Here is a 26946-nt window from a genome sequence, read left to right as displayed (position 1 = left end):
AGTTTTGAAGCCCTCACCTAGTGCCATCACATAAAGCAAACGGAATCGAAATTGGGTTAGAAATGGCGAAGGAGTAGCATTTTGTAGCAAAATGTACAATATAGGTCAAAGGTCAAGGTCAAAGGTCACGACTGAAATTCTGTGTAGAAGTTTCAAAGCTCCCATGTAGTGCTATCATATAAAGCAAACAGAATCAAAATTGGCTCATAAATGACAGAGAAGTAGCAAATTAAAGATTTTGATCACACACGGACGCACACACGGACACACGGACGGACGGACGGACGGACGGACGGACACACGGACACACACACGTACGGAGCCCGTTTCATAGTCCCCTGCTCGAACTCGTTCGGCGGGGACAATAATCTTATAGATACAGTAAGATAGTCAAACATCTTGTAGCTACAGACGTGTCATAAAATATCTTGTAGCTTAAGAAGTAGTAAGATTATTAAAACATTTTGCAGCTAGAGAGTAAGTATTCTTGTACAAACGCAGAGACTCCAACTCTCCCGTTTTTGATGGGAGATCTCCCGCCGAAAACCCACTTTTGCAAAATTTCCCGTTCTCCCGCTGGAGGTTTGATTTCTCCCGCCCTGGCTCTGTGTCTCCCGTTGGAAAGGATTTCTTACTTATTGCTATCGTATGTTGAAAAAATAAGCCTTAGATAGCACCAGAGAGCATCTAGAACCCTAGGAACTTCGCGCTTCGTACACATCAACTTGGAGTCTCCCGTTTGCTAGGGGTTTCAGGCGAGAGAATCTCCAGATCAGAAGGTGCTTTGGGTTGGAGTCTCTGCAAACGTAGCTATAAAGATAGTAAAATATCTCTCAATAGCTAACTATCTTGATATCTAGAGGGATAGTAACATAATCCTGAAGCTAGAGAGATAAAAAAAAAAGAGTTGTTTTGGTAGCTACAGGAGGAGGGAACACAGAGTGACGAGATGAAAGGGTGAGAAAGAACAGCTTCTCAGAAACCCCTACAGCAGTGCTTCCACTTGATTAGATAAAAGATTCAAACCAGGGGATAGTTCCACTATCAACTAAACTTCATTTCATCTTAATATATTGTTTAAAACATTCAGAAAGATTGATTCTCATTCATTATGAGATGACGTATACAATTACCAAGGAAGCTATTCAATATCAAAGTAACAAAACAATTGTCAAAGTCGATAGTATTCTAAATTTGAATTCCATGATAGATGTGGCATAGTAAACACCATATTAAAAAGGGAATTATTCTCCCTTCATAAGAAATAATATTTCAGTATCTGAACGTAATACAAAATATAGATTTTGATCTCATTTTAATGACCCAGTTATAGAGTGAAATGAAGAAATAAAATTACAGAGTGAAAAACAAAAATGCACAAAATAAAGAGTTAATACCGAACTGTACCCATAATCTCCTCACAGTAGGGGACAAAATCAACACATGGTAGTCTTCCTGCAAGAACACCACTGTCTTTTTTTTTTCAATGCAGTCAGTAAACATCATCTTTTATGAATGCACACAATAGTATTTGATTTTGTACAAGGGATCACATTCTTTCCAGGAGAAAAAAAGAAAAGAAGAATAATGCATCTGTTTCAAGGTAAAGCCACTTTTTTCTTTCTTGTTTTACTATAGAAAAGATGAAGGGTGATCGATTGATATCACTTCATTTTCGGTAGCTGGGAGTGGGTAAATGTGACCCTGCACCTCAAAACAAACAAAAAGTCGCCAGACATGAATTTTTACTTAAGACCATATTCTGAAAGAGCAGACTTTAAGCTTTAAAATGATGTATAACTCAAATCAAATGGACTCTCCTAACCTATCTAAATATCGGAAAGAAAGCACAGACTCAGGAAAAGTGTGAACTGAGAAAAGAAGCTCTGAAGTACAGTGTCTATTCAAGCGCTTAATCTTTACCAAACCGTGCTGGCTGTGCGATGAATGGGACAAAAAACAGGAAGTAAACCACCAGAGTAACAACAATGAAGGAATTATCAGATTAAACTGAAATTAAGCATGCCTCATTCACACATTTTGTCCATAATCAATGCCAATTTTCAAAGCAGTAGCACTATCCTTTCAAAAGTTATTAGAGTTGAAAGTGAAGAGTGTGGACAAGCTTTTTCAAAAATGAAAAAGGGATTCTAAAGACACACCTAATCACACTATTCTACCAAAAATGTTCGGGATAAACTGCTAAAAAACACACTTTCCTGCCCGTTTTATGATACCAAATTTTAGCATATTGTAAAAGAAGACACGCTCTTTCAGAAAATATGAAAAAGTCAAGTTCAGCTAGGTTGATCCATTTCACTTATTTTCAGTCCTCACGCAAAATCAGTGTGTGCGACTTTATGTTCGTTTTGAGGTGCACGGTCACAAATAGTCAGGAAAGAGAGTCAAGTGCAAACATAGTGTACTACGATGGTGTCAATATGTTTTCACCTATCTAGTTTTAGAAATCATATTTCTGTGGTTAAAGTCTGTGTCATGTCATTATAATTTTTATCATTTATTGCTAGTATTTCATAAGGAAGAAGAAAAGCTTTTCTCATTTTTTTTTTTCATTTGAGTATTATTTTGGTCTGATACAACACCATCATTCAGAATTCAAAAGCCACAATTTTAAAATCACTTTGGATAAAACTGACACTCAACTTGGCAACCCACTGTCCAAGACACTATAGTTGAATAGAAATTTTGGAACTTTATTCAGCTGTTTTAAATATTTACTGAATTTCATCAGTTCCGTCTAGGCTTTTACCAAAGAACTTAAAATGAGTAGGTGCAAGAGTGCAAAGTATGCGCACAGAGAGCACTGGAAGACAACGAGGTGGTACTGTAGGCTCACCCTTTGTGCTACACGCTAGCAAACCAGCAACCGAGGAGCAGCCAAATCTAGAAGTGTGTACTTGTGTAAAAGTTCAAAATTTCAAATACGCGCTGTATAAATATTACTTGAGCATGCGAAGTCCACCATTACTAAGCGAGTAACATGGCAGCCCCCATGAAATCTTGGACGCCATTGTATAGTTTGCCACTCTAGTGGTGGAGAGGAGAATAATCTCTCTGGCTTTTACAGAGAGAAATAAAATAAAATTCAGAGTTGTCATCTTAAAGAGAAAGATTATAATTCCTTCAGCAAATTTGGCTTTGAATGTGGTAGGTAAAAACACCACCTTCCTGAACAACCACATGGATTAGCAGTTGAACATAATTATTAACCCCTTGAGGATGGACTGATTTTGCTACAACATGCATTTCCCATAGACAACTGCCCGAGTATACTCGGGACTCGTCCAATGGGTTAACCCGGTGAGGACATTTTCCATAGACACTTGCCCAAGTATACTCAGAATTTGTATTCAACGGGTTAAGCACAAGGTTTGCTCTATAATAACTTCCAAACACACAAAGCTGATAAAAATACAAATTCAGATGAAATATATTTCACAGTTAACACATGAAATATTAGGCAGAAAATAAAGCAAAATGTGTCTGATCACATCATATAATTATTGTGCAGAACTGAGCTGAATTTCACATACTACAGTTCAGCCTTCCATATGGCCTGTTACATAATACACAGTATCTAAACTCATTGTGCAACATTCCATACTTCTTCTATGGCTAGACAGGAACAATTTATTTTGATAACATGTCTCACATCCTTTTATACAGATGAAACATCTAGAAATGGTCAAACACATGATTAATCTACTGAAGCATAATATATTATGTCTCTCTCTGAAGCTTTATGGTAGAGGTATAGAGTATTTATAAGTTACTTATATGTTTGTGCATGGAACAGTTCACAAGTATTTCTCCCATAAAATATTTCCTCTGAAATTCCCACTTATTCTTACTACATTGTGCACACACAGCTTATGGGACATTTGTGTCAAGAGAACAGCTGTGCGTAACTATTTATGCACAAAAAAATAGACAAAAACAAAACAATCACAATGCCTACTCTTATTACATTGTGCACATAGTGGTAACATGAAGTTATTAATAGATAATACACTCAAGATGAGTTTTCTTTATATATGTTCCTGAATTAAACTTGGTCATTCGAGATAAAATGAGAGTTCTCAAGATTTTTGGATCATGTCTGGTTCACAACCAATATAACTGAAAACACAATGTTGATTTAAATCATATCTAACTCACTGTAACAACTTGATGACTACAGTACCAAGTCTATGGATGACTGCAAATATTATGGACAGGGAATTAAGCTGCAATCTGTCAACACAGTAACACAGTAAACATATTGTGAAAATCTTGAGAATTGTTCCATGCATTTCTTCCACTTTCATGATCTGCACTCAACAAAATCTGACTGAGAAGATTTCAGCAACAAAAATCATTGTGTTGTTGTCAATAAATATTGTGATTACCAGGGTTGCCTGTAGACAATTCCATCCACTGCAGAGCAGCCTGCTACTATCTGACCTACAACACTAGAGGGCAGCAGACATCTCACACTCCTAACTTGATGATGTCTTCTTCCAGTGCCAAGACAAGAGCTACACGGCTTGGGATGTACACCTGTGGGTTGACAAGGGTGTAGTCTCATTTCAGACCAGCACAAGAATATCTTACTATCAGAACTCTGCAATTGTCAATAAGCCAGTTCGTAGTTCCACTTTGCGCATGAGCAGAAACAAGGTCATTCAGACCAACAGGCATAATGGTTTTTAAATTCACTGGGATAAGCATCTGCATTGTAATGATTATTCATGAGATACTTGTAAATGCTGCTTGCCAGCACATCCACCAGACAGCAAAAGTGGTATTTGGCAATATCAATAGAAAGAGATTGTCAATACATTCAATGCAAAATAATGAAATGGATGCTTTCCCAAGTGTAAATTGACGGATCGTTCTGCTCATCTGGTCTACGCAACTCTATTCTTTGTTTGAACAGGATTGTGAATCCCATAAATTGTTATGTAAAGCTTATGCACTATGTCGCTCTAAAACGAGTGAAGTGCCCCTAACCGACTGAGAAAAGAGAAAGGTCATTCGTAACAATGCACCCATGAGCTAACTCTGAACTAGCTTATTTGCTTTCTCATTATCACATTCCACTGTTTTTTGTAGACATGCAAAAATATCTACTCAAATAATCCCAGGATGTTATTAGCATATAAAGCCCTCAATTACCATGGATCTGACATACGGATTTCACTTTCTTTAATTGTGTATTCAGTGATTGCATTTTCATATATTTCAAACCCAAATTACACCCAAATTAATTGATAAAATATAAGGATTCTGTTCTTCCCTGGTGTCCAAGACTAAAGTCATGATAGGAAGGGAGCTGCAGTATCATGGCTACCTACAGTGTACAGTCAAATGAAACATTTGCTAGAGGAAACTACAGGCTGGCTTCAAGCTATCATCATTTGGGAGTCGCTCATTCTTAGAACCTGTACAGACTTTACACGGTACACTTGAGTCTAAGTTGAAACTTACCTGTAGTGACTGCTCCCTGTTGGCAAAGCCTTGGTCTGACGTGAAATAATCCGTTGATTGGTCCAGTCTATTGTGGCCCCCAAACTCCTCAGAGTCTGAATTCAAGACTAGTTTGTATCTGGTGATGATTGTTGAAGGAATGAAACTTCCTTTCCATCCAAAGATATCATTTTTAATGTCTCTAATACAACCAACCCCTATAAAGAGTAAGTCAGTACAAAGAATATTTTGTGAGAAAAAGAAAGAAAGTTAGGCATCAGGGATCTATTGAAATTGAAGTCCATCATTTTTTTTTCAGTTCTTTTCCCTCTCATCAGAACTGTAATTCATCAAAGTTTATGTGAAAAAGAATCTGAATGTATTTTGGCATTTCTAGGCATTGTTATAATTATGAAATGAACAGTACACTGAAAATCTCATTTTAATCTAGCAATCAAACAGATTGTTCAAGGACTTCAACAGTTTTCCCATGCTAATGATATCCCTTTCAGTCATATGCAAATGAGACAAAGTGTTGATGTCATGGCCTGTAAATTGGTCTCCTTTCTACATGCATACAAATTTACACGTAATTCTCTTCTGTGATATACACTCAAGAAGAACTTACTTTATATTTGATTGTTCCAGAGTTGAAGTGAGTAAACATTAGTGCCTTTATCATGGGGAAAAATTGAAGTTGTTGAATTGATGGAGACCAGCATTGTTTATATAGAACTGCTCTCACAGCCTTGGTCTCAATCATCTAGGTGATTTTAATTAATCTTACATCTTCCATGAATCCAGTGTAATTTCACAAAGTGAATTTCTCTTCATTTTTTTTTTGTCCAAATGTAATGCATCTTTTACTATACAGTGTGCGAAATTTTACTCTTCTGATCAAAATCCATTTAAAACAGCATGGAGATATTGAGATTAGGGCTCTACTTTTGATCTCAATAAAAATGATATACATCTGGAATTTTCAGCTGTAAATGCTGCAGGATTCATCAGGGGAATACTGGTCATTCTGCTGATGAAGCTGGAGCGTTGACGGCTGAAAATTCTAAAGGTAAATATTTTGTATTGTGAACAAAAGTTCAATGCTAATTTCACATAAAGTTCCAATGCAGCTGAGCTCCTATTCTAGCATGGGGATTCAATTATTATGGACATTCATTACTGAATCACCAATAAACACAGCTGGAGAAATAAAAAAAAAAAAACAAATCCCATCTAAAGTTCAATCATTTATTGCATTCCTATATTTTGGTTAGTGCTGGTAAACCATGAATATTACAGCCATCACCAAGGTCATGAAGGTCAAAGAGGTCAAAGAGGTTTCAAAGGTCAGAAAGGTCAGAGAGACCAGAAATGTCTGAAAGGTCACAGAGGTCATAGAAGGTCTCAAGGTAACGGAAGTCCTGGATCTCAAGGTCACAAAGGTCAAAGAGAGGTCAAATAGGTCTCAAAGGTCACTAGGGTCCTCAGGTTACAAAGGTCACTAGGGTCTTCAGGTCACAAAGGTCACAAATACCTCATCAAAGGTCACATAATTATGTCTCAAAGATCTCAAGGTCACAAAAGTCAAAGACGGTGTAATGGTCTGAAGGCCTCAAAGGTCACAAGGATCAGAAACATCTGAAAGGTTAGTGGTCACGAAGTCTCAAGGTTACAAAGGTCACAGAGGTCTCAATGGTCTCAAGGTCTTAACCCGTTGCAGACGAGTCCCGAGTATACTCGGCAAGGTGTCTATGGGAAATGTGTGTTGCAGCAAAATCAGTCTGTCCTCAAAGGGTTAAAGAGCAAAAATGTATCGAAGGTCACATAATTATGTCACAAAGGTCTGAAGGTCACAAAGGTCACAAATGTCTCGATGGTCTAAAGGTCTACAAGGTCACAAGGGTTAGAAACATCTGAAAGGTCAGAGGTCATAAAGTCTCAAGGTTACAAAGTACAAAGGTCACAGAGATCTCAATTGTCTCAAGGTCTAAAAAATCACAAGGGTCACATGTGTCACAATTTTCTCAAGGTCAAAAACGTCTCAAAGGTCACAGAGGTTAAAGCAGTCAAAAAGGTTACAAAGATCTCTACGGTTACAGAGGTGACAAAGGATACTTTCCAGGCAAACCCACGCCCACCCTGTAGTCAGGGAAACTCTTGGTGTGATGGAAGTTGAAGAGGAAGAGAAGTCTGGCTCTCTCAAAGACTACCACCTTGTCATCCTCGTGTTTACAGCTGATGTAGGCCTGGGTAGAAACACACAACACATATCACTGATTTACTGTAAAATGAGGAATGTTCGCATGGATTTTAATTTCATGAATTTTGCGAGCGCAAAGTTTCGCGAAATCGAAATGCATGCGAAAGTTCTTGATTACACTATATGCATTGAATGCAGAGGCAGTTCCTGAAAATTTCATGCCGCAAAGAAAGCCGTTGGCTCCAATTCAAAAAATTTATGCCGCGAATACATCAATGATTTTGGTGCATGGATGATAACTATTATGGAGGGCCCAATGATGATAATACTGATAGTAATGATAATAATGATGATACATGTAATAATAACAGTAATAATAATAACATTAATGAAAATAATAATAATAACAATACTAACAATGTTTTCTTGGACAGGATTATTTCTGCTGAAGTGCTCATGACAAAAAAAAAAAAAAAACTCTCAAAGAATTTGTAGTTGCCAGTATGTTTCAGTTGCAGTTGCATCTTGTGATACGTATGTCTTTGGTGTACAGTACTTGTAACATACAACCGTATCTGCTGTTTATTTCCTTGTAATATCCAATGCTTGAGCAATTTCCATTGAGGACAATAAAGTAATCATTCATCAATGGTCAATCATCATCACTGAAGAGACTCCAACCCAAAGCACCTTCTGATCTGGAGATTCTCCCGCCTGAAACCCCTAGCAAACGGGAGACTCCAACTTGATGTGCGTGAAGCGCACATCACGAGCATCAAGTACCTTGCGGTCTAGGGTTTTAGATGCTCTCTTGCGCTATCTAAGGCTTATTTTGCAACATACAATGAAACTAAGTAAGAAATCATTTCAAGCGGGAGAAATTAAATCTCAAGCGGGAGAACGGGAGATTCTGCAAAAATGGGCTTTCGGCGGGAGATCTCCCGTCCAAAGTGGGAGAGTTGGAGTCTCTGTCACTATCAATGCCACCATATCAAGACAAGAGGTGGTTATAAAGACAATCCCTGCTTTATATACATTGTAAAAGCCTCAGGCACAAAAGGAATAAAGGTAGAAACAGAAAAAGCTGTAGAGGTCCGAGTTCGAGACTCACCTGAGGACTTGACAACCAGTGGAACTTGTCATCCAGACTGTTCATGGCTCGGTCAAAGTTGTTGAGGAATCGATACCTCAAGAGATTATCATCAGCAAGATGCCACTGTCTCCTGGCGTAGTGGTAACTGTTGTTATTTCCTGGTCGAGGAAAGTCCAGCCACTCGGGGTGACCAAACTCATTCCCTAGATATCAGAGATACAATCTGCATGAAAACAGTCTTCTCCATCACAGAAACATTAGGGCCCAAATTCATAAAGGTAGTTTTGATTTAGATCATGGTCTGTGCAAATCTTTTCTGTGTAAATGTGGCTGACAGATTGCGCACGCCAATAGACGTCCAGTAACAAGCATGTGTTGATACACGCATGTCAAAGGTACACCTATTTCACACTATTTTAGACTGTGATCTAAGTTTAAACCAGCTTGGTGACTTTGAGCCAGCGTGTTGAAGGACAGTGGTCTGAACTTATATCATGGAGGACGAGCTGATTTTATTAGGACACCCATTTCCAATAGGTACCTGACTAAAGCCCACCACACACTATATGACCAGTCGTACGACCTTAAGACTGGAAGTGTGACGTCACAGTCTCGCCAGTTTTCAGTCGTACGACTGGGTCTTAGCGCCAGTGTAGAAATTTGACATGTTGAATTTCTTCGACCGGTCGTGGGCTTTCAGCCAATCAAGATACAGTAAAATGCAAGCGCATGCAGTGCACATCCGCACTGCGCGCGGATGCGCACTCATTGGTAAAATGTACTGAAGACAGAACAGCCGTAAGCCTACTCATAAGGTCTGATCGTACAGTGTGCGTTGGCAGGTCGTACGACTGGGTCTTATGGTCCTAGGGTCATATGTGACCCTGCACCTCAAAACAAACAAAAAGTCGCCAGACATGAATTTTTAGTTTAGACCATATTCTGAAAGAGCACACTTTAAGCTCTAAAATGATGTATAATTCAAATCAAATGGACTCTCCTAACCTATCTAAATATTGGAAAGAAAGCACAAACTCAGGAAAAGTGTGAACTGAGAAAAGAGGCTCTGAAGTACAGTGTCTATTCAAGCGCTTAATCTTTACCAAACCGTGCTGGCTGTGCGATGAATGGGACAAAAAAACAGGAAGTAAACCACCAGAGTAACAACAATGAAGAGATTATCAGATTAAACTGAAATAAAGCATGCCTCATTAACACATTCTGTCCATAGTTAATGCCAACTTTAAAAGCAGTAGCACCATCCTTTCAAAAGTTATTAGAGTTGAAAGTGAAGAGTGTGGACAAGGTTTTTCAGAAATGAAAAAGGGATTCTAAAGACACACCTAATCACACTATTCTACCAAAAATGTTCGAGATAAGCTGCTAAAAAACACACTTTCCTGCCCGTTTTATGATACCAAATTTTAGCATAATGTAAAAGAAGACCCGCTCTTTCAGAAAATATAAAAAAGTCAAGTTCGGCTAGGTTGACCCATTTCACTTATTTTCAGTCCTCACGCAAAATCAGTGTGTGCGACTTTATGTTCGTTTTGAGGTGCACGGTCACATATAGTCGTGAGTCGTGTGGCGTGCGTCGGGCTTTAGTGTACTCAGGACTAGTCTCCAATAGATCAATATTCAATGCATACACCTTGTAGCTCCAAGCTCATCATTCATACTATAACTGGATCAAATGATCATATCACAGAAGAAAGACGATGCAACAGCTGTTAATAAATCATTAAAAAAGGATGATGTAACTATAGTATGACATGGAGGAAGAAGATATGCACAATCTTATCTACCAGCATTATCTAAAAGTAAAGTCAGCTTTCGTTTGAGCAAGTTAATTTTGCCCCTCACTGTGTAGCCCACTGCATGAAGTTTGAAGCAAAAATATTACTGGAGGTTTTCATCAGACATACCCAGTATTCTCTTTTGTTGCTGTTGTATTACATGATTTTTGCTCGCAATATGTGCTATTTGTAACAGGGATCACTTGAAAAGTACGTAGGCCCTTGGGCCCTGAACATGACTACCCTGTTCCTTTAAAAAAAAATAAAACTGAAGAAATATTAAAATGAACAGATCAATATTACTGTAAAAGTTGAAATTTTCGCCCATTTCGTGCAACCAGAAACTAGCGCAAAAATAAAAGCATGCCGATATTTTTGCTTGCCTCGTGTTCCAGATGCTGACGTCTTAATTCCACAGAACTGACAACACACTAAACTTTTCTTACTCGGCAGAGTGCGAAAATTAGTCGCATGAAACTATCTACTTTTACAGTAACTCCACTCACCCATAAAGTTTAGCCATGCTTCCCCTCCTAGGGCGTGAGTGATGAGTCGAATACATTTGTGTAGAGCAAGGCCTCTATCGATAATGTCAGTCTGTGTTGTGAGAATGGACATGTTGGTATACATCTCTTTGTCCATCAACCAGAAAGCGATGGTCTTATCTCCAACTAAAGCTTGGTCATGACTCTCAGCGTAGGCTATCGTCCTCTCGCTATGGCGACGGTTGATGAGGGTCCAGACGATGTTTCCTATGTTCCAGTCTTCATCTTTGTACTCCTTGAGTAACTACACGAGCAGCAAGAATGAGAGGAGAGATGTGATAACACTCAATGACCTACCGTGTTGAATGGAATGTGATAACACTCAATGACCTACCGTGTTGAATGGAATGTGATAACACTCAATGACCTACCGTGTTGAATGGAATGTGATAACACTCAGTGACCTACCGTGTTGAATGGAATGTGATAACACTCAATGACCTACCGTGTTGAATGGAATTATGAGCTTAAATAGAGCTTTGTCATTATATATAATCATTGATTTAAGAATAAGATTTGAAAATTTGAGAAAGTCTATTATTTTATCTTGACTAGATGCTCAGTGAGAATGTTTTCTCTTCATCAAAATTACAGTCAGTTTTGTCCATGATACTTAAGGAGTGGTGTTACCTGAGATATTTGCACTTTTGTGAACATTGCATAAGTTCGTCTTGCGTATTGTGCATGCTTGATTAATTTGGAGGAAAACATATTTGTGAAAGCCCAAAACAAAGCTATTGAGGAGACAGTGACTTTTTACAAAAGAGAAACTTATTAAAATGAAATAAATATTCAGGTAAGTGCTCTCACTAGAAGTCTGCATGGCTCAATACTATGAGTCTTTGGTTATTTTTTAATCAGATCAACCAAATCAATCAAATGAAGTCTGATAATCTTTTGTTTTCTTCGGGGACATCTTCAAAGAGGGAGGGGGAAAAAATGTGAAAGGAATTTGGAGTCTATCAGACAAACATTAAACCAAAGAACACGTCATATTTGAAGTGGTGGCAATGTCAACAGAAATGTTCTTATTCCTTCAAGATGCCCAAATTTCTCCCTCTACTCAGTTTCATAAGGTAAAAATATGAGGTGTGTAGTAAACAGGTCATGTCATTTTAGGAAATACCAGTTTTATTCCTCTCAACAAATCTTGCAAATTTTGTCTGTTGTTATTTCTGGTTTTATACATGATTTCATTATAAGATTGCTCTCCAGCTGGTCAGGGGAAAGTCTAAAGTTATATATAGAGACCAGCGGCCATATGGTTGCCGTCACTGAAATAGCATGATAATGCCTTAATTGGTAATGACCATTACGGCCCTGTTTTAGGAAGATTTATTGAATTCAATTCAATGCAATTCATTTTAACTGCCCACTTAAAAACATTCAGGAAATTCAGTGATTATTAAGTGATCATATACTGTAAAACATGATATATTCGTGGCATGAAATTTTCGCGAATTGGAGCCGACAGCCTTTTTCGTGGCATGAAATTTTCGCAAATTGCTTCTGGCATTCAATGTATGTAGTGTAGACAAAAGCTTTCGCGTGCATTTTAATTTCACGAATTTTGGTTCCTCGTTTTACAGTAGTTGAATTCTATCATTAAAGTCTATGGAAGCCTGTGTGGTAAGGGGATTTATAATCGATTACATCTTTTGATACAACAGGGCCCATAATGAGTGCAATCCACCTATGAGGGAACATTATGCACATGGTCACCAATAGAGGGCAGGCTTGACAAACCTTGATCCACTTGTCAGGGATAGCCATACCAAGCCTGAAGTCAAATCCATTTCCTCCTTCTTCCACTGGCCTACAGAGGGCGGGCATCCCAGACACTTCCTACAAAGACACAGACAGACCTCAGGGTGAGAGTGCATTGACCTTTCCTATACATCAATTTACGGGTATTTCGCAAACCTCTTGTCATATTTTTTTTTCTTTTTTTTTTCCTTTTTTTTTCCTGACAAATTTGCTCTCGGCCAATCAGATTCAAGGATTTCAGTAGCTTATAATAGTTTGCGAGAAAAAAAAAAATATATATGTACATATAATCTATGTGACAAATGCTTCATGAAATGCCCCCACTTTTCAAGCACTGTAACCAAAATCAGCCATAGTGTCTATCTTGAGGGACCTCCAAAATATTAAAGGAGGAAGAGATGCTTGCGTGGGTTTCAATGAGGCAGGTGCATTCCTATGTCCATGCATGAATCAAAACTTACATGGCCCTCCAGTTATGGTTAAAATAGACATTACTTTACCAAACAAGACCTAAATCAAACAGGTTGATAGTAACCGGTGCTTCTGATAGCAGTATCAGCTTTACAGAGAGTAAATATTTCAGATGAGCATTTGGTTTATATCTCCACTGAGCTCAGAGTTATTGGAGGCAGTCTCCAAGCCATACAGCTTGACAGGAATGATTGTCTTTGGCTCAAATGTATGCAGAGTATTACACCATCGGTATATATACAAGGTTTGGGCGGGTTTGAGCATTTGAGCAGAATATGTTAAGTTGGCACGCCGTTGACTGAGTCGGACGTGTGAACATAAAGACTTTAACCAGTAGGCAAATATTTTCAAGGCAAAGCCTGCAATATATTTAAATGTAAGAGCAGAATTTGAATCTAGGATGAGCAAGCCAAACCCACTAAGTACAGGACCACTTTAACCTGTTGAAGACTTGTCCCAAGTATACTCAGACAGCTGTCTATGGGAAATGCATGTTATAGAGAAAGCAGCCTGTCCCCAAAGGGTTAACCTCTACTTACCTCTGCTATAGTGACAATGCCTGGGTAGAAAGAGTGTAGCATGTGATTGGCTAGAGTCAGGTAGGTGAGGGCTTCGGTGTCTACTGCCAGCCCAAAATAATCACTGTAGTCTCCACTAAAACCAGTACCTACAGGAAACATTGATGAAACAATGAGATAGATAGATAGATATATAGATAGATAGATAGATAGATAGATAGATGGATAGATAGATAGATAGATAGATTGATTGATAGATAGATAGATAAATAGATAGATAGATAGATAGATAGATAGATAGATAGATAGATACATGTAGATAGATAGATAGATAGCAAGACAAATAGATTGACACCACCAGGTAGATGCATAGATTAATGGATAGATAGATTGATTGATAGAGAAATGTATACAGTAGATTGATGTGTAAACAGACTATAGATGGATGAATTGATAAATAGGTAGAAAGATAGATATTCACATTGATTAATTGATTGATTGATTGATTGATTGACTGACTGAAAGACTGATTGACAAATATATAAATAGGTAGACTTATGGTAGGCGGAAGAAGTTCCTGCCCTTTTGGTCAAAAAAACAAGATGATCAACATGGTGGAATTTTGAGATGCAGTTGAAACAAACAGACTGGTCAACCCTAATGAATGAATCCAGACAAACTGACCTACACCATGGTGATGGTAGATCATGGAGCTCACTCCATCAAACCTGAATCCATCGAAGCCAAACTCTTCCACCCACCATCTTAGGTTGGACAGGAGAAAGCGTAGCACCTCCCAGCTGCAGGAAAAATCAAACAGTAAAGCTACGTTAACATCATGTTCCCGCCAGCCACGGCAGCTCCATTTGCCCGAAGCGTAGTGCTCTGTGGGTATTATGAGACATTCAACTGTTTTCCTCCCTTCACATTCTAGTCTTGTTTGTCCCAGTCCTCACCCCGCTGAACATATCAGTATCAGACGCTGTTCTCATGGCGTCTGGTCAGGCTAGACTATCAATATTTTCTGTTGCTTCCCGCTACGGGCCACATCCAAGTTTTGTTACGGTCTATTACGTGATATTGTGTTCTGTGGCGTTCACCCTGTTTAATCGTGGCATACAAGATTCCTTATTAGCACCGGGACTGCCGTTGCAATTTTTTTGCCAGTTTAAAAATCTGACACGGCATCCCAGGCAATCACGGCCTGGCACATTTGCCTATCCTGTCTCATCGCATTGTTTCATATCCATCCCGTTTTGTCAACGGTGACCTGAGACGGGGCTGCTGTGGTTACCGGGAACATGGTGTAAACGCAGCATAAACAGGAAAAATACTGTAAAACCAGAAAATTTTCCCATGCACAAAACTTTTGCACATTTAGCAATGAGGAGATGAGGTTTGCAAAAGTAAAATGCATGAAAAAGTTTTGTCTACACAATGCAGTGAATGCCAGTGCCGATTCGCGAATAAAAGTTTCATGCCGCAAAGAAGCCCATCATTTATAATTTTCAGAAGTTTTATGACGAAAATGTTTTTGGTTTTACAATAATTACCCCTCTGAAGACAAGTCACGAGTATACTTGGGCAGGTATCTATGGGAAATACATGTTATGGCAAAATCAGCTTGTGCTCAATGGGTTAGGAAGAGATTCTAGAAAAGCTCAGTATCATACTGAAAGATGGATTTCTTGGGAGGAAACTAAAATTAAAAACAAATCAAACTGAAGTAAACTTTTCAGAGTGACATAATTCCCATCAGAGTAGTATCAGAGAAAGAGGAAAAAGAGAACAAAACAATCCAGAACGTAACATTTTTGTCATTGCAACTGATTAACAAATTGCTTGTCATCGACGTAAATAAACACCAATCTTTCAGTATTTAGAGCACTGATACTAGCCATGATAAAAATCATGGGCTAATATACTCTATACGCCATATACATAACTACCGAGTCTAATTTTTTGCCAATATGGACTTCTTGACAATTTTGTGAGTAGTTTAATTTGGGATGATGGAGCACAGTACTGCACAAAGTGCTGTTTCTGTGCGAGTCACATTCACATCAATGTCAGAGTCAATATTTTTTGCATGTCTTCATTTGCAAATTATAGCACCCAAGTCACAAAATTTGCAAAAATGACAACCTCGAAATATATTTGGCATAAACAGTATTCACTTGGAGATTTGAACCAGTGACCTCCTGATTGCTAGACATGCATCATATCCACCAGACCATCAAGTTTCCACCCGATAGCCAGTCATGGTTCTTATCCCTCACGTACCGTGTTCTTAGTTATCAATTTGTGACCCACTACAACAAAAGGATCTAAAAGTCGAGGGAGCTCGATTTTCTGAAAATGATATGACATTATTCCCCTACTCTTCTGCTTTAATTTCATACATGGTATCACATGGCTCATAAAAGTACTTGTCTGCGGAGATACTGATGAATTTATAAGACCATGTAGAGTGGTCTAGGAAAACAGCATTTCAAAACTAGAAATGTCGCTACAGCGACTGGTTATACCCCCGCCAAACAACATTTCATAAGCTTTGGTCAAAAAACTGAGGAAGTAGTTAAATCCGCAAGATCTTTCCTTGATCTTCTGCCATTAATATGCCGTTACCATGGCAACGTACTTTCGGGTACTGTCGAAAAATGCGTCTTGCACATCTACAACCAAAGGCACACATCTGTACCAAATTTCATGGAAATTGGGCAAAAACTGAGGAAGTAGTTTGCAACACAAAATTTTCCATCATTTTGGCTCATAATATGTGAGCTGTTACCATGGCAACATACTTTTTGTCACGGTCAAGAAATGTGTCATGCTGACCTATATCCTAAGACAAACATTCAATATGAATTCCATGAGAATTGGAAGAACACTGATGAAGCAGTTTTGCCATGAAGCATTTTGCCCTATATTTTACCAATAACATGCCGTTACCATGGCAACGCACTTTTTGCCACTGCGGAAATATGTGTCTTGCACATTAACATATTCAGATGAACATCTGTACCTAATTTCATAAAAATTGATCAAAAACTGTGGGAGGAGTTCGCGACGCAAGATTTATACCCATTTTTGCCCATAATATGCCGTTACCATGGCAACGTACTTTTGGGTACTGTCAAAAAATACGTCTTGCACATCTACAACCCAAGGCACACATCTGTGCCAAGTTTTATGGGAATCGGTTGAAAACTGAGGAAGTAGTTCGCGACGCAAGATTTGCAACGGACCGACCGCCCGACCGACCGCCCGACCGCCCGATCGACCGTCCGCTGATTCCTATATACCCCCTTCAAACTTCGTTTGGCGGGGGTATAAAAACTGCCTTCAAAGTTTTCTCTCTGACTCAATTGTGACCATGGAGAGGTACGACAGTTTCACCTCTTGGCAATAGAAGGTCTGCACATAGCAACCTCTGTGATGTTTATTCAAGCGTAGCGCAAGTGGTCTATGCATGACCAATCAGTAACCAGGATGCCACGCACTGACCAATAAGATCACTCCCTCATTGCTACGGGCAGAGTCTATCTGCGCTTCATCCAAATCTTCGCACACATTTCTGTTTCATTGAAAAATTGGGAAAACAGGGTCCAGAAAAACGTTAATTTTCTGTCTTTCCTTTGATCACTTAGCTTCAAAATTTTGACAGATGATAGACAAAACATTAGACTAATACATTTTGCCAAAAACAGAAATTTGATGGTTTTGACCAATTTTGAGGATCCGACCACAAACTTGATTTTCTCGGCTCAGCCATCAGCAACTTTGGGATGCTTTTGTCGCGGCAGGTCACATTTATTTACTACAGGTATGAATGGAATGGATCTTACTTGTTGTAGTCAAAGAGCCTGCTATCCCACAGTAGATGAGTTCCTCTGGACCCAGAGTGGAAGTAACAGCTCTCCGTGCCATCAAACTGATTCAAACCATCCAACACATTTTTAGCCGCATGGCTGTGAACCATATCCAGGAAGACGTAGATGCCCATACCGTGGGCTGTGTCCACCAATCGCTTTAGAGCCTCTGGGTTACCATAGCGACTGTAAGAAAACAAGTTACCAAAAAGGAATGGACAGCTTGCTCTAGAAGATCCCTCATGGTGCAAATCGATAGGAGACTTGACTTACATTCATGAATGGACAAGAACAGAATGACTGAAATATTGTTGAGAGCTTTACAGCAGAGATTAGGGAGACCTGAAAATCTCTTCAAAATATTGAGGGACATGACATCCATCATAAACCCAGAAACAGTTACTGACATGAAATCTCATATAAACTCTTCAACAGCAGTATAGTTATTTCTGAATGTGCAAAATGGACAGGTCTAAACGTTACCAGAGCTACATTTCACAAAATTGCAATGATTTTGAACGTACCACAGAACCATCAAAAATAGTGTGTGTAGAACAGTCACTTAACCTGTTGAGGACGAGTCCCAAGTATACTAAGGCAAGTGTCTATGGGAAATGTGTATTGTAGCAAAATCAGTCCGTCCTCACTGGTTTAAACAGATATATTACTGTATATGCTATATATTTAACAAGTCTATTTTTTCATGAATCAGGACTTCCCAATGATTTTGAGAATGGTTAGATTCACGATCATGGAGTACAGTAGAGAATGGAGAAATGCACACGTCATATTCATGTTAGGATCAGAGTTGATATTTTCATACATTTTTAAATTTCCGAGCAGCAGCCAATTTTCGAAATTCACTAAAATAGAAACCTTGTGAAATAAAGAGTGAACAATTGATGTCAGCCACTTGCCTCAGTGTGTGAATGCAGTAGACAGGCGAGAGAGAGAGAGAGAGAGGAGTAGATATTTACCTTGAAGATGCAAAGAAACTGGTAACCTGGTAACCAAAGCTGGCATAGAATGCATGTTCCATGACAGCCATCAACTGTACAGCATTGTAGCCTGACATGAGATGAGAGACAGACAGACAAACAAACAAGCAATCTAGTAAGTAAAAGAAATGTTGGTGAATTTGTTACAATCGTTGATCTCATATAGATAATTGACTACGTTGCTTACAACATGAAAACTAACCTCCCACACAGAATATTTCTGTAATATTTTTCGTACAAACAAATTAAATGTGGAAGGAGACTGGGAATTTTCAAAGAGATAACATGGACACGCTTCAAAGAAACTTGAATTGGGATATTCTCATAATGACTGGTGTTTACATCAAAACCAAATGAAAGGACTGACTCCAGACCATCTGTACAAATGAATTTCATCAGTAAATCTGGACTAGCCACCTAACTTCCTACCAGTGCTATCCACATCGACCTCCAAAGTCCTAGTGTGGACACACATCAGGGTCCCGTTTCATAAAACTTGTTATGAGTGATAACTGCCACATTTCTGTGACAAATTTGCTCCTAGCCAATCAGATGACTATGACAACTTGTCACTGATAACAAGTTTTATGAAATGGGGCCCTGGATTTTTCCTGGTATCCTTGCAGACGTGTTGGGTCCTGGAACAAAATTTGGAGGGGGTGACCTTGGGCTCGTATTGATAGTGTCCACCTGGATCCACCAAAGGTACGCATACACATAATAGTAGGGCAGATATGTAACAAAAATTGGTCGAAATGCTCACATCCGGCGGAAAGTATGAAATTTTGCATGTAGAGGTATTTTGGGGCGCTGATTTCAAATATTGCCGGATCCAAGAGATTTGACCACGGGGTCGGCCGCCATTTTGAATTCCAATATGGCCGCCATCACAAAACAAATTCAAAGATCCCTATCTTCAGTTCTGAATGACCTTTTGCACCAAAATTTGGTACACATGAGCGTTTTGACACATTGAATTTGATGACAGATTGATTCGGAGTGTCTGACAAACATCGAATGGCCGCCATTTTGAATTCCAATATGGCCGCCTCGACGAAATATTCAAAATCTCTATCTCGATTTCTAAGTGGTGAGTGACTCTGAAATTAGGTGTAAACAAGTATTTTAACATACTGAGTTAAACTATTAACTGATGTGATGTGTCTGACAAACGCAATGCCTGCTATTTTGAATTCCAATGTGGCTACGAAGACAAACATCACGACTAACATTCACGGGCATGTCAAAAAGTGCAGCAAAAAGGAAGCATAATGCACCTTTCACTGACGTCACAATGTAAATACATCAGCGTGCACTCTATCAGTTACAAACGCACGCTCAATCAGGTAGCCTAATTTACAAACCCGAGATGGAGATTTTCAACGTCCAACATGGCAAATATTTATTAAATTCAAATTGGCTGCCGTGCAGCTTGTCAGACATATCAAATAAGTCTGTTATTGAAGTCATCATATCTTCATGCTTTTATATATCAAATTCCAATGGCTAATGTCATTCAGAACTGAAGATAGGGATCTTTGACGGCGGCCATTTTGGAATTCAAAATGGCGGCCGACCCCGTGATCAGATCTCTTGGATCTGGCAATTTTTGAAATCAGCGCCTCAAAATACCCCTGTATGCAAAATTTCATACTTTCCGCCAGATGTGAGCATTTTTTTCACATATCTGCCCCACTATAACCTCTGGTTTCAAACAGTAGGGCTAGCCGCAAACCCTGAGTGTCCCCACAGCTCAGATAATAGTGTGAATGGTCAGTTGTAAAAACAGATTTACTTCTCCAGACTATCCCTGCAAAGCCCAACCTGAGGCCCATTTCATAAAACTTGTCTTCAGTGACAATTTGTCATTCAATTCAATTCAATTCAATGTTTTATTTCATTTTTCGACAAAAAATATAAACATCACTTTTTTGGTAACAGAAAATAAGGTGCGTAAACTAACATGAAAAGAATGTACAATGATTGTACCACCTTACAATAATTATACACTATCATAAAACTCAAGTGATTAGAAATAACTAAACAGTATGCAAAATTCGAAAAATGGAGGGACCCATTAAAAAGATAAAGCTTGTAGAATGTGGGCCCCTCACATTGTTGTTATAAGCTATTGAAAACCCTGCATCTGATTGTCTAAGAGCATATTTGTCACAGAAATGTGGCAGTTGTCAGTGAAAATAAGTTTTATGAAATGGGAATGGTGTGACGTGGCCTGGGGAAACCCTCTGAGAGGTCCCCCTACCAAGGCCTACTGATGCTGTAAATGCAGAATTGTTTGCAGTACATTAATTTTCTTGCTAGTGCAAATTCTAAAACTCACAAGAATATTTTCACAGTTTTCTCTGCACATTGTCACAGACTCCAACCCCAAGCACCTTCTGATCTGGAGATTCTCCCGCCCGAAACCCCTAGCAAACGGGAGACTCCAAGTTGATGTGTGCGAAGCGCGAAGTTCCTAGGGTTCTAGATGCTCTCTGGTGCTATCTAAGGCTTATCTTTCCAACATACGATAGCAATAAGTAAGAAATCCTTTCCACCGGGAGACACAGAGCCAGGGCGGGAGAAATCAAATCTCAAGCGGGGGAACGGGAGATTTTGCAAAACTGGGCTTTCGGCGGGAGATCTCCCGTCGAAAACGGGAGAGTTGGAGTCTCTGCATTGTGAATGAGTTTGACAATTGCAAAGAGCAAATTCAACAACCTGCAAATATGTTTTTGAGCCACTCCACGTGGAAAATCAATCACACAAACATATTGATGTTTATAGGTCCCCCCGTCAGGGTCTAGTCTAGGCTCACCTTGTCCCTTGATCCTGGGTAAGACGTTATCAGTGAAGTGGTCATAAGATGCTACCTTGCCTTCCCACGAAGAGATTCCAACGTGAGCCTCATAGATCCTCAGACCAAGCTGACCGTCCCATTGAGGTTTGGGATTTTTGGGCTGGTAAATAGCCTCCTTGGGTGGGTCCCAAAACACACTCTGGAACAAAGTGGTCTGTGGGTCCTGGACTGTGTACCTGGCCCAGGGTAGGACCCGGTCTACCATTTCACCAGACTTGGTCTTGATACCAAGCTACATGGACAGGGAGCGAGACAAACAAAAACAACAAACAATCAGACATGTTTTGGACAAATTACACAAATTGAGTCAATGATATTAGGGAGAAAACAAGCACAACGCAAGGCACTGCACAGGAAAGAAAATCTATCTGTTATTAATATATTAGTACTTTTTACATTGAACATGGCTGCTGACTAAACAACCACTGTTATTAAAAACAATTGCAAGATTTAATTTGTAGAATTTACCCGATGACTGTCTGTCACAGAGAGTCATAATTTTTTATGTTAGTCAAGTAAAATTTCACTTGACCCACAACTTATTATGAAATGGGGGGGGGGGTCATACTTGAGGATTTAACCCTATTCTAACTGGGGGGGGGGGTCAAATTGACCCCCCCCCCCCCCCTCGACGTTTCGCGCCACGATTTCGCAACGCGCAAAGGTTTTGCCGCGTCATTTCACGACTTTTTAAATTGAAGTCTCCCACATATTTTGAGACCAAATTTGCGACGTCCGGGTATACCGTTCTGAAGTTACGTAATGTTTTGCATAGGGGTATGCATGTCAACCCCAAAACAGCTCAAATTCATGATATCGTGTGCAAATCCAATGCAAATTGTCTTTTTTGGTTAAATTGATATAAATAAGATTATTTCAACTTTTAACCATTGAAATTAATCAATTCTAGTGTAGATAAGCCTGAAAAAGTGCTTGCAACAAATTTTGGCAAAAAAACAATAGAAAACAAAAGGTCGAAAAAACAATAAAATACATAAGAAATTAACAAAACAATAGAAAACAAAAGAAATTGATTTTGATTGTGCTATTTTTTTACACAAAAATTGTTTGATGTGTCTTGAGGAATTCTGACACAAAAATTTAGCAATCCTCCAGTCTTTTTAATGGAGTTATAGGTGAAAATGTGATTTCATGCACAAATTTGCACAATTAATTTATTAAAAATAGAAAGGCAATATTTTTCTATCGTATGACCATGTAATCTTGCAGTTGACATCCAGCTCTATCTTCAGGCAAAATTTCGCGGCGATTGCGCTATCGGCGGCCGAGATCTGAAGGGGGGATCAAATTGACCCCCCCTCAGTAAAAACTTGGTCTCAGATAGCCCAGTTAGAATAGGGTTAAGGAATTTCAGAATCTTGCTGTACATGAACAAAACTTTCTAAAATATTTTGAAGACAAGAAAACTGAAGTTTACTTCTGCTGTATAACAAATGATCAGTCATTAACATCACATGAGTAGCTCATATTTTTATAATATTTTGAGAACATTGGAAATAGGAGCAAGAGAGCTTGTAAAGCAGAAACCAAACAAACAAAGTCATTTTAGCAAAGGACACTCCTGTAACGAAATTAAACAGATTACTTACTTTGATGACAGAGTTATGTGGAACCGGTGAACTTCCATCTTCTTTTGGAGGCAAAGTAATTTCCCATTTTCCAAAGCCAGAGTTCTGCAAAGGATTTTGGGTTGGATTCCAGCCATCTATAGATGAAATAAAAATAAAGAAAAATAATTAGAATTTGTCACTTTCTTACACTTCAACTGCCATCAGAATTCTAAACACACACATTACATGTCTATGAATAGAAGACCTTCATTCACATGAGCTGTATCAAGAGATATCTTACAAAATACATACATCTTTGTGATAGACATGAAATACCAGCAAACACTGAATCCATATCAAGATCCCAGATTTTCCTCTATTCCAATCCCCCCCCCCCCCCCTCCAAAAGGGGGAAGGGGGGTTGGCTTTGCAGCCGAGATTAGGTTCAACAGGATCAGGATTAGTGTCAGGATCGTGGGAAGGGTCTGGGGTAATTGTTCAGGGGGTAATTGTCCGGCCCTAGAACCCTAAATGTGAACCTCAGCTCCAGGTAAACAAAGCAGGTTACTCACTGAAGTCCCCTTTCAAGTAGACAGCCTCAGCCCCAGGAACCCATTCCTTGCACACAACGCCCCCGTCAGCTGTCCTGTGGATGCCGTAAGTCTGGTAGGCTTTGGTGAAAGCATCAAGCCCGCCCTCGTTGGTCTCAATCGATTTCAAGATTTGCTCAAAACATCCATACCTGTCACAACAAAGACAAGATCATGAATGTTTTTTTGTTTGTTTTTTACAACTCAGATGCTATTATGTTATTTACATTATTTTTCCTCATCAGTGGTACTAAAACGGAGTAGGCGTAGCTCAGTCGCCACCATTTCAGTCACAGCTATCCCTATCAAAGCTAAAATAGTTCAATAGGGCACATTAGACAATTAATTTTCCCTAGCTAGGCAAGAGTTGTACCATATGGTACACAATCTAGCATGCACATGACACAAAGTGAACTGATCTGCCACCCATGCAGTCCCAGGGGAGTGTATAACAAAGGGATTATTCGTGTTAAGCAGAAAACTGGACTCCTCGTTTGGTTCCAGATGGAACATTGATAAGTATAGAATCTAGGCCTAACTTGATTTGAAGAAGAAGCTGCACGTTTTTAAAGTTAAGATTAAGAAGGACTTAAGCACAACTGGTGATCACTTCTTGTGCTGAATTATTGAGATTCTGATAAAGTACTAGAGGTCTAGATAGCTGCATTATCGTGAAATAGGTCTCCACTCAATTCAGGGCCAAGAACCATTCATTTAATTCATAATTTTAATACGCAAAAATACCCGGGGACTTCTTTATAGACTTTGACATAGTCTAGTTGAGAGACGCACACGCAGAACAAGAGGGGACCGATATCCGATATCACGCTTTGGCCAGTAGGATAGCATATGTCATAATTGACCGAAAGATCGGTCTGTATCTGTCCGTCGGGGAATGTTCCGCGGAGACTGCGTCTGTCTTCACGGATCGAGGACAGCGTTAATGGCAAAATATAAAAGAGTCCTCCGGACAGACGGATCTTTCTGTCTAATGTCATAAGAACTAATTACTAGTGCAACCAGTCCTTCTGAAGTCCTTTTCAACTTTAAAAACAGCTCCCTCCCCCCCCCCCCCCCCCCCCCCCCCCCCGTCTGTCTGCTAGACCTAATGAATAGTAGTAGATACATCTACTTACTAACCAGTGGCAGTGTCACTGTCATCCCTCAGGCTCAGCGAGAGAGTGCAGTGACGTGAATTGAACACTGCACTGCACTTTGGTCTATTCTCCAGGCACGATGATCATTATACTACTAGTAACTACTAGCTAAACTTTTACACTGCAAATATCTGTTTAATGTTAATATTTATTTTTGCTGCCTTAGATCTCGACATTAGACCTGTGTGACCGATGTACCTGAAATGTAATGGACCGTGCATCTCAAAGGCAAAGCTCGACGCTAGATCACGAGCTACAGGCATGACAAGGCAGCAGAGCCCAGGCGATTGCAGCTAGCCGTGGACTGCCCTGCTCTGCCCGCCGCCCGCCCCTGGCTGGCCTGGGATCTTGCGCAACACGAGATGGGAACATGCATGGCGAGCGAGCTAGGGCTAGGTTTGCAGAAAACAAGGTTGACTGGTTAAATTGTGGTCATTCTCCTACATACCTTCTCTTTAGCTCTCGCTGGTGGCCGGAGAGGTAGGGGTCAAGCTCCAGCAAGCGGTCAAGTCGAGGAATTACTACATCGTCCGCCTTGATTATCATCCCATTCACGGCCATCTTGATGCGATGTTTTTGCACGAAGTGCCAACGTGATCGACTCGCCCAAAGGGGCGAGAATAACGCGTGAAACACGCAGCAAGACCAAAGCAGTCCGCATCGTTGCACATAGAGCATAGAGCTGTATTATGGGGAATACCCTTTTCGGAAGAACAAACTACGTAGCATAAATTGAAACAACAACAACAACAACAACAACAACAACAATTATAATTATATCATTGAATGCTTTCATCGAGTATAGGTAACTCGAATACAATAATAGTTAGAATCCACAGTGAGATCAAAGCAAAAGAAGACGACAATGGAGAGAATAAAGGAGAAAAAAAAAGGCAAGTAGAGTAATCTATTTAAGTGCTACTATTACTACTACTATTACTATTACTATTATTTATAGTGCGCTTTTCCCACAAGGCCCAAAGCGCTTACAATCAATTCAAAACATGCAGGGTCTGCTGCGGCTTCGGGGGGGGGGGGGGGGGGTGGTCAAGGGTCCACGCAGGATTTGCAAAAAAAAAAAGCAACAACAACAAAACAAAACAAAAAGTTTCCCACTTTGCGATATGTTCATTAACTATCTACATAGTATTATCCTCCTCAGCTACAGTGCATGACCGATAGGACAGAGTCAATTATTGGTGTATAATAATGCCTAGGCCTATTATGTACGGTATGCTTTTTGGCGTGTTTGTGCCTTCAACGGATTGTTATCCCACTGCAATGTGCATAGGGCCTATTTTATCAATAATGTCCAGTTTGGGCTTTGTAGGGTTAAGTGACTTTTTTTTTCTATAGATAACACTTTTTGAATTGGTAGATCATTAAACAGAACATTTATTTTGTTTGGTTTGTAATATTTCACGGGCAAGCCTATTTTGACATGTTATCCACACATTATCATGGGAGGGAGAGTCCATTGTTTGTTTGTTTTTCTTCAATCCTGGTTCAAACTGTCACTTTCAGCCTGCTTTTAGTTTTATTCCTCATTTTCTCACTTTTAACAACTGTTCTATTATACTGTCGGATATATATAGGTATGTTTATTTTATTTGTTATGATTATTATTTTGTATGTGTTTATTTACAAGGCCCTCCCTCTGGAAAACAGTGAAGGGGCCATCCTGGATTACATATATAACAAAGTATATTGATAGATAAATACTTGTTCACAATACGTACACAGAAGTATTCGTGTCAAAAGTAGATTTTCTTCGGGTAGTGCGAGTATACAAAATGTCGTGAATGTTTTCTTTTGACAGTCTATAACTTTTTCCGACACCGCTGAATTGATTTTTTTTTTTTTTTTACATTTCTACCGCTCATGGAATGATGTCATTTGCATGCAGACTTCAAAGTTCCATTTTCTTCATCTTTCTTTGCATCTCTATAATGAGCCTAAAATTTCAATACGAACCTATTTAAGAAGCGAATTACCATCGGCTTTTCGACCCATTGCAATAGACGCGTTTAGTTTATTGG

General features: G+C 39.3%; 1 protein-coding gene across 1 annotated transcript; it reads right to left on the bottom strand.

Annotated features, from left to right (window-relative positions):
* Positions 1–1413: 1413 nt before the first annotated feature.
* LOC139741599 (1,4-alpha-glucan-branching enzyme-like) lies at positions 1414–25487 on the bottom strand. The gene is made up of 14 exons (XM_071652179.1): positions 25356–25487; positions 23733–23902; positions 23200–23315; positions 21548–21821; positions 18709–18799; positions 17708–17917; positions 14544–14659; positions 13881–14008; positions 12850–12948; positions 11065–11347; positions 8781–8965; positions 7585–7715; positions 5491–5608; positions 1414–4560 (listed from the first exon to the last, which is right to left on the bottom strand). Exons 1-14 carry the CDS (start codon positions 25466–25468, stop codon positions 4492–4494), a joined length of 2103 nt encoding a protein of 700 aa, XP_071508280.1. The 5' UTR covers positions 25469–25487; the 3' UTR covers positions 1414–4491.
* Between the last annotated feature and the right edge of the window lie 1459 nt (positions 25488–26946).

This window comes from Diadema antillarum, unplaced genomic scaffold, assembly GCF_040938485.1.
Source record: "Diadema antillarum isolate AM-2024a unplaced genomic scaffold, OU_Dant_1.0 seq00000937_RagTag, whole genome shotgun sequence".
Taxonomy (NCBI): Eukaryota; Metazoa; Echinodermata; class Echinoidea; order Diadematoida; family Diadematidae; genus Diadema; species Diadema antillarum.
This window is presented reverse-complemented; position numbering and strand designations above follow the sequence as displayed.

Coding starts and splice junctions, on each gene's coding strand:
- LOC139741599 (XM_071652179.1), bottom strand. CDS start 25,468: ATGGCCGTGAATGGGATGATAATCAAGGCGGACGATGTAGTAATTCCT. Junction 8,966..11,064: donor AGCATGGCTAAACTTTATGG/GTGAGTGGAGTT, acceptor TCTGATATCTAG/GGAATGAGTTTGGTCACCCC. Junction 7,716..8,780: donor ACTGGTTGTCAAGTCCTCAG/GTGAGTCTCGAA, acceptor GTTTCTACCCAG/GCCTACATCAGCTGTAAACA.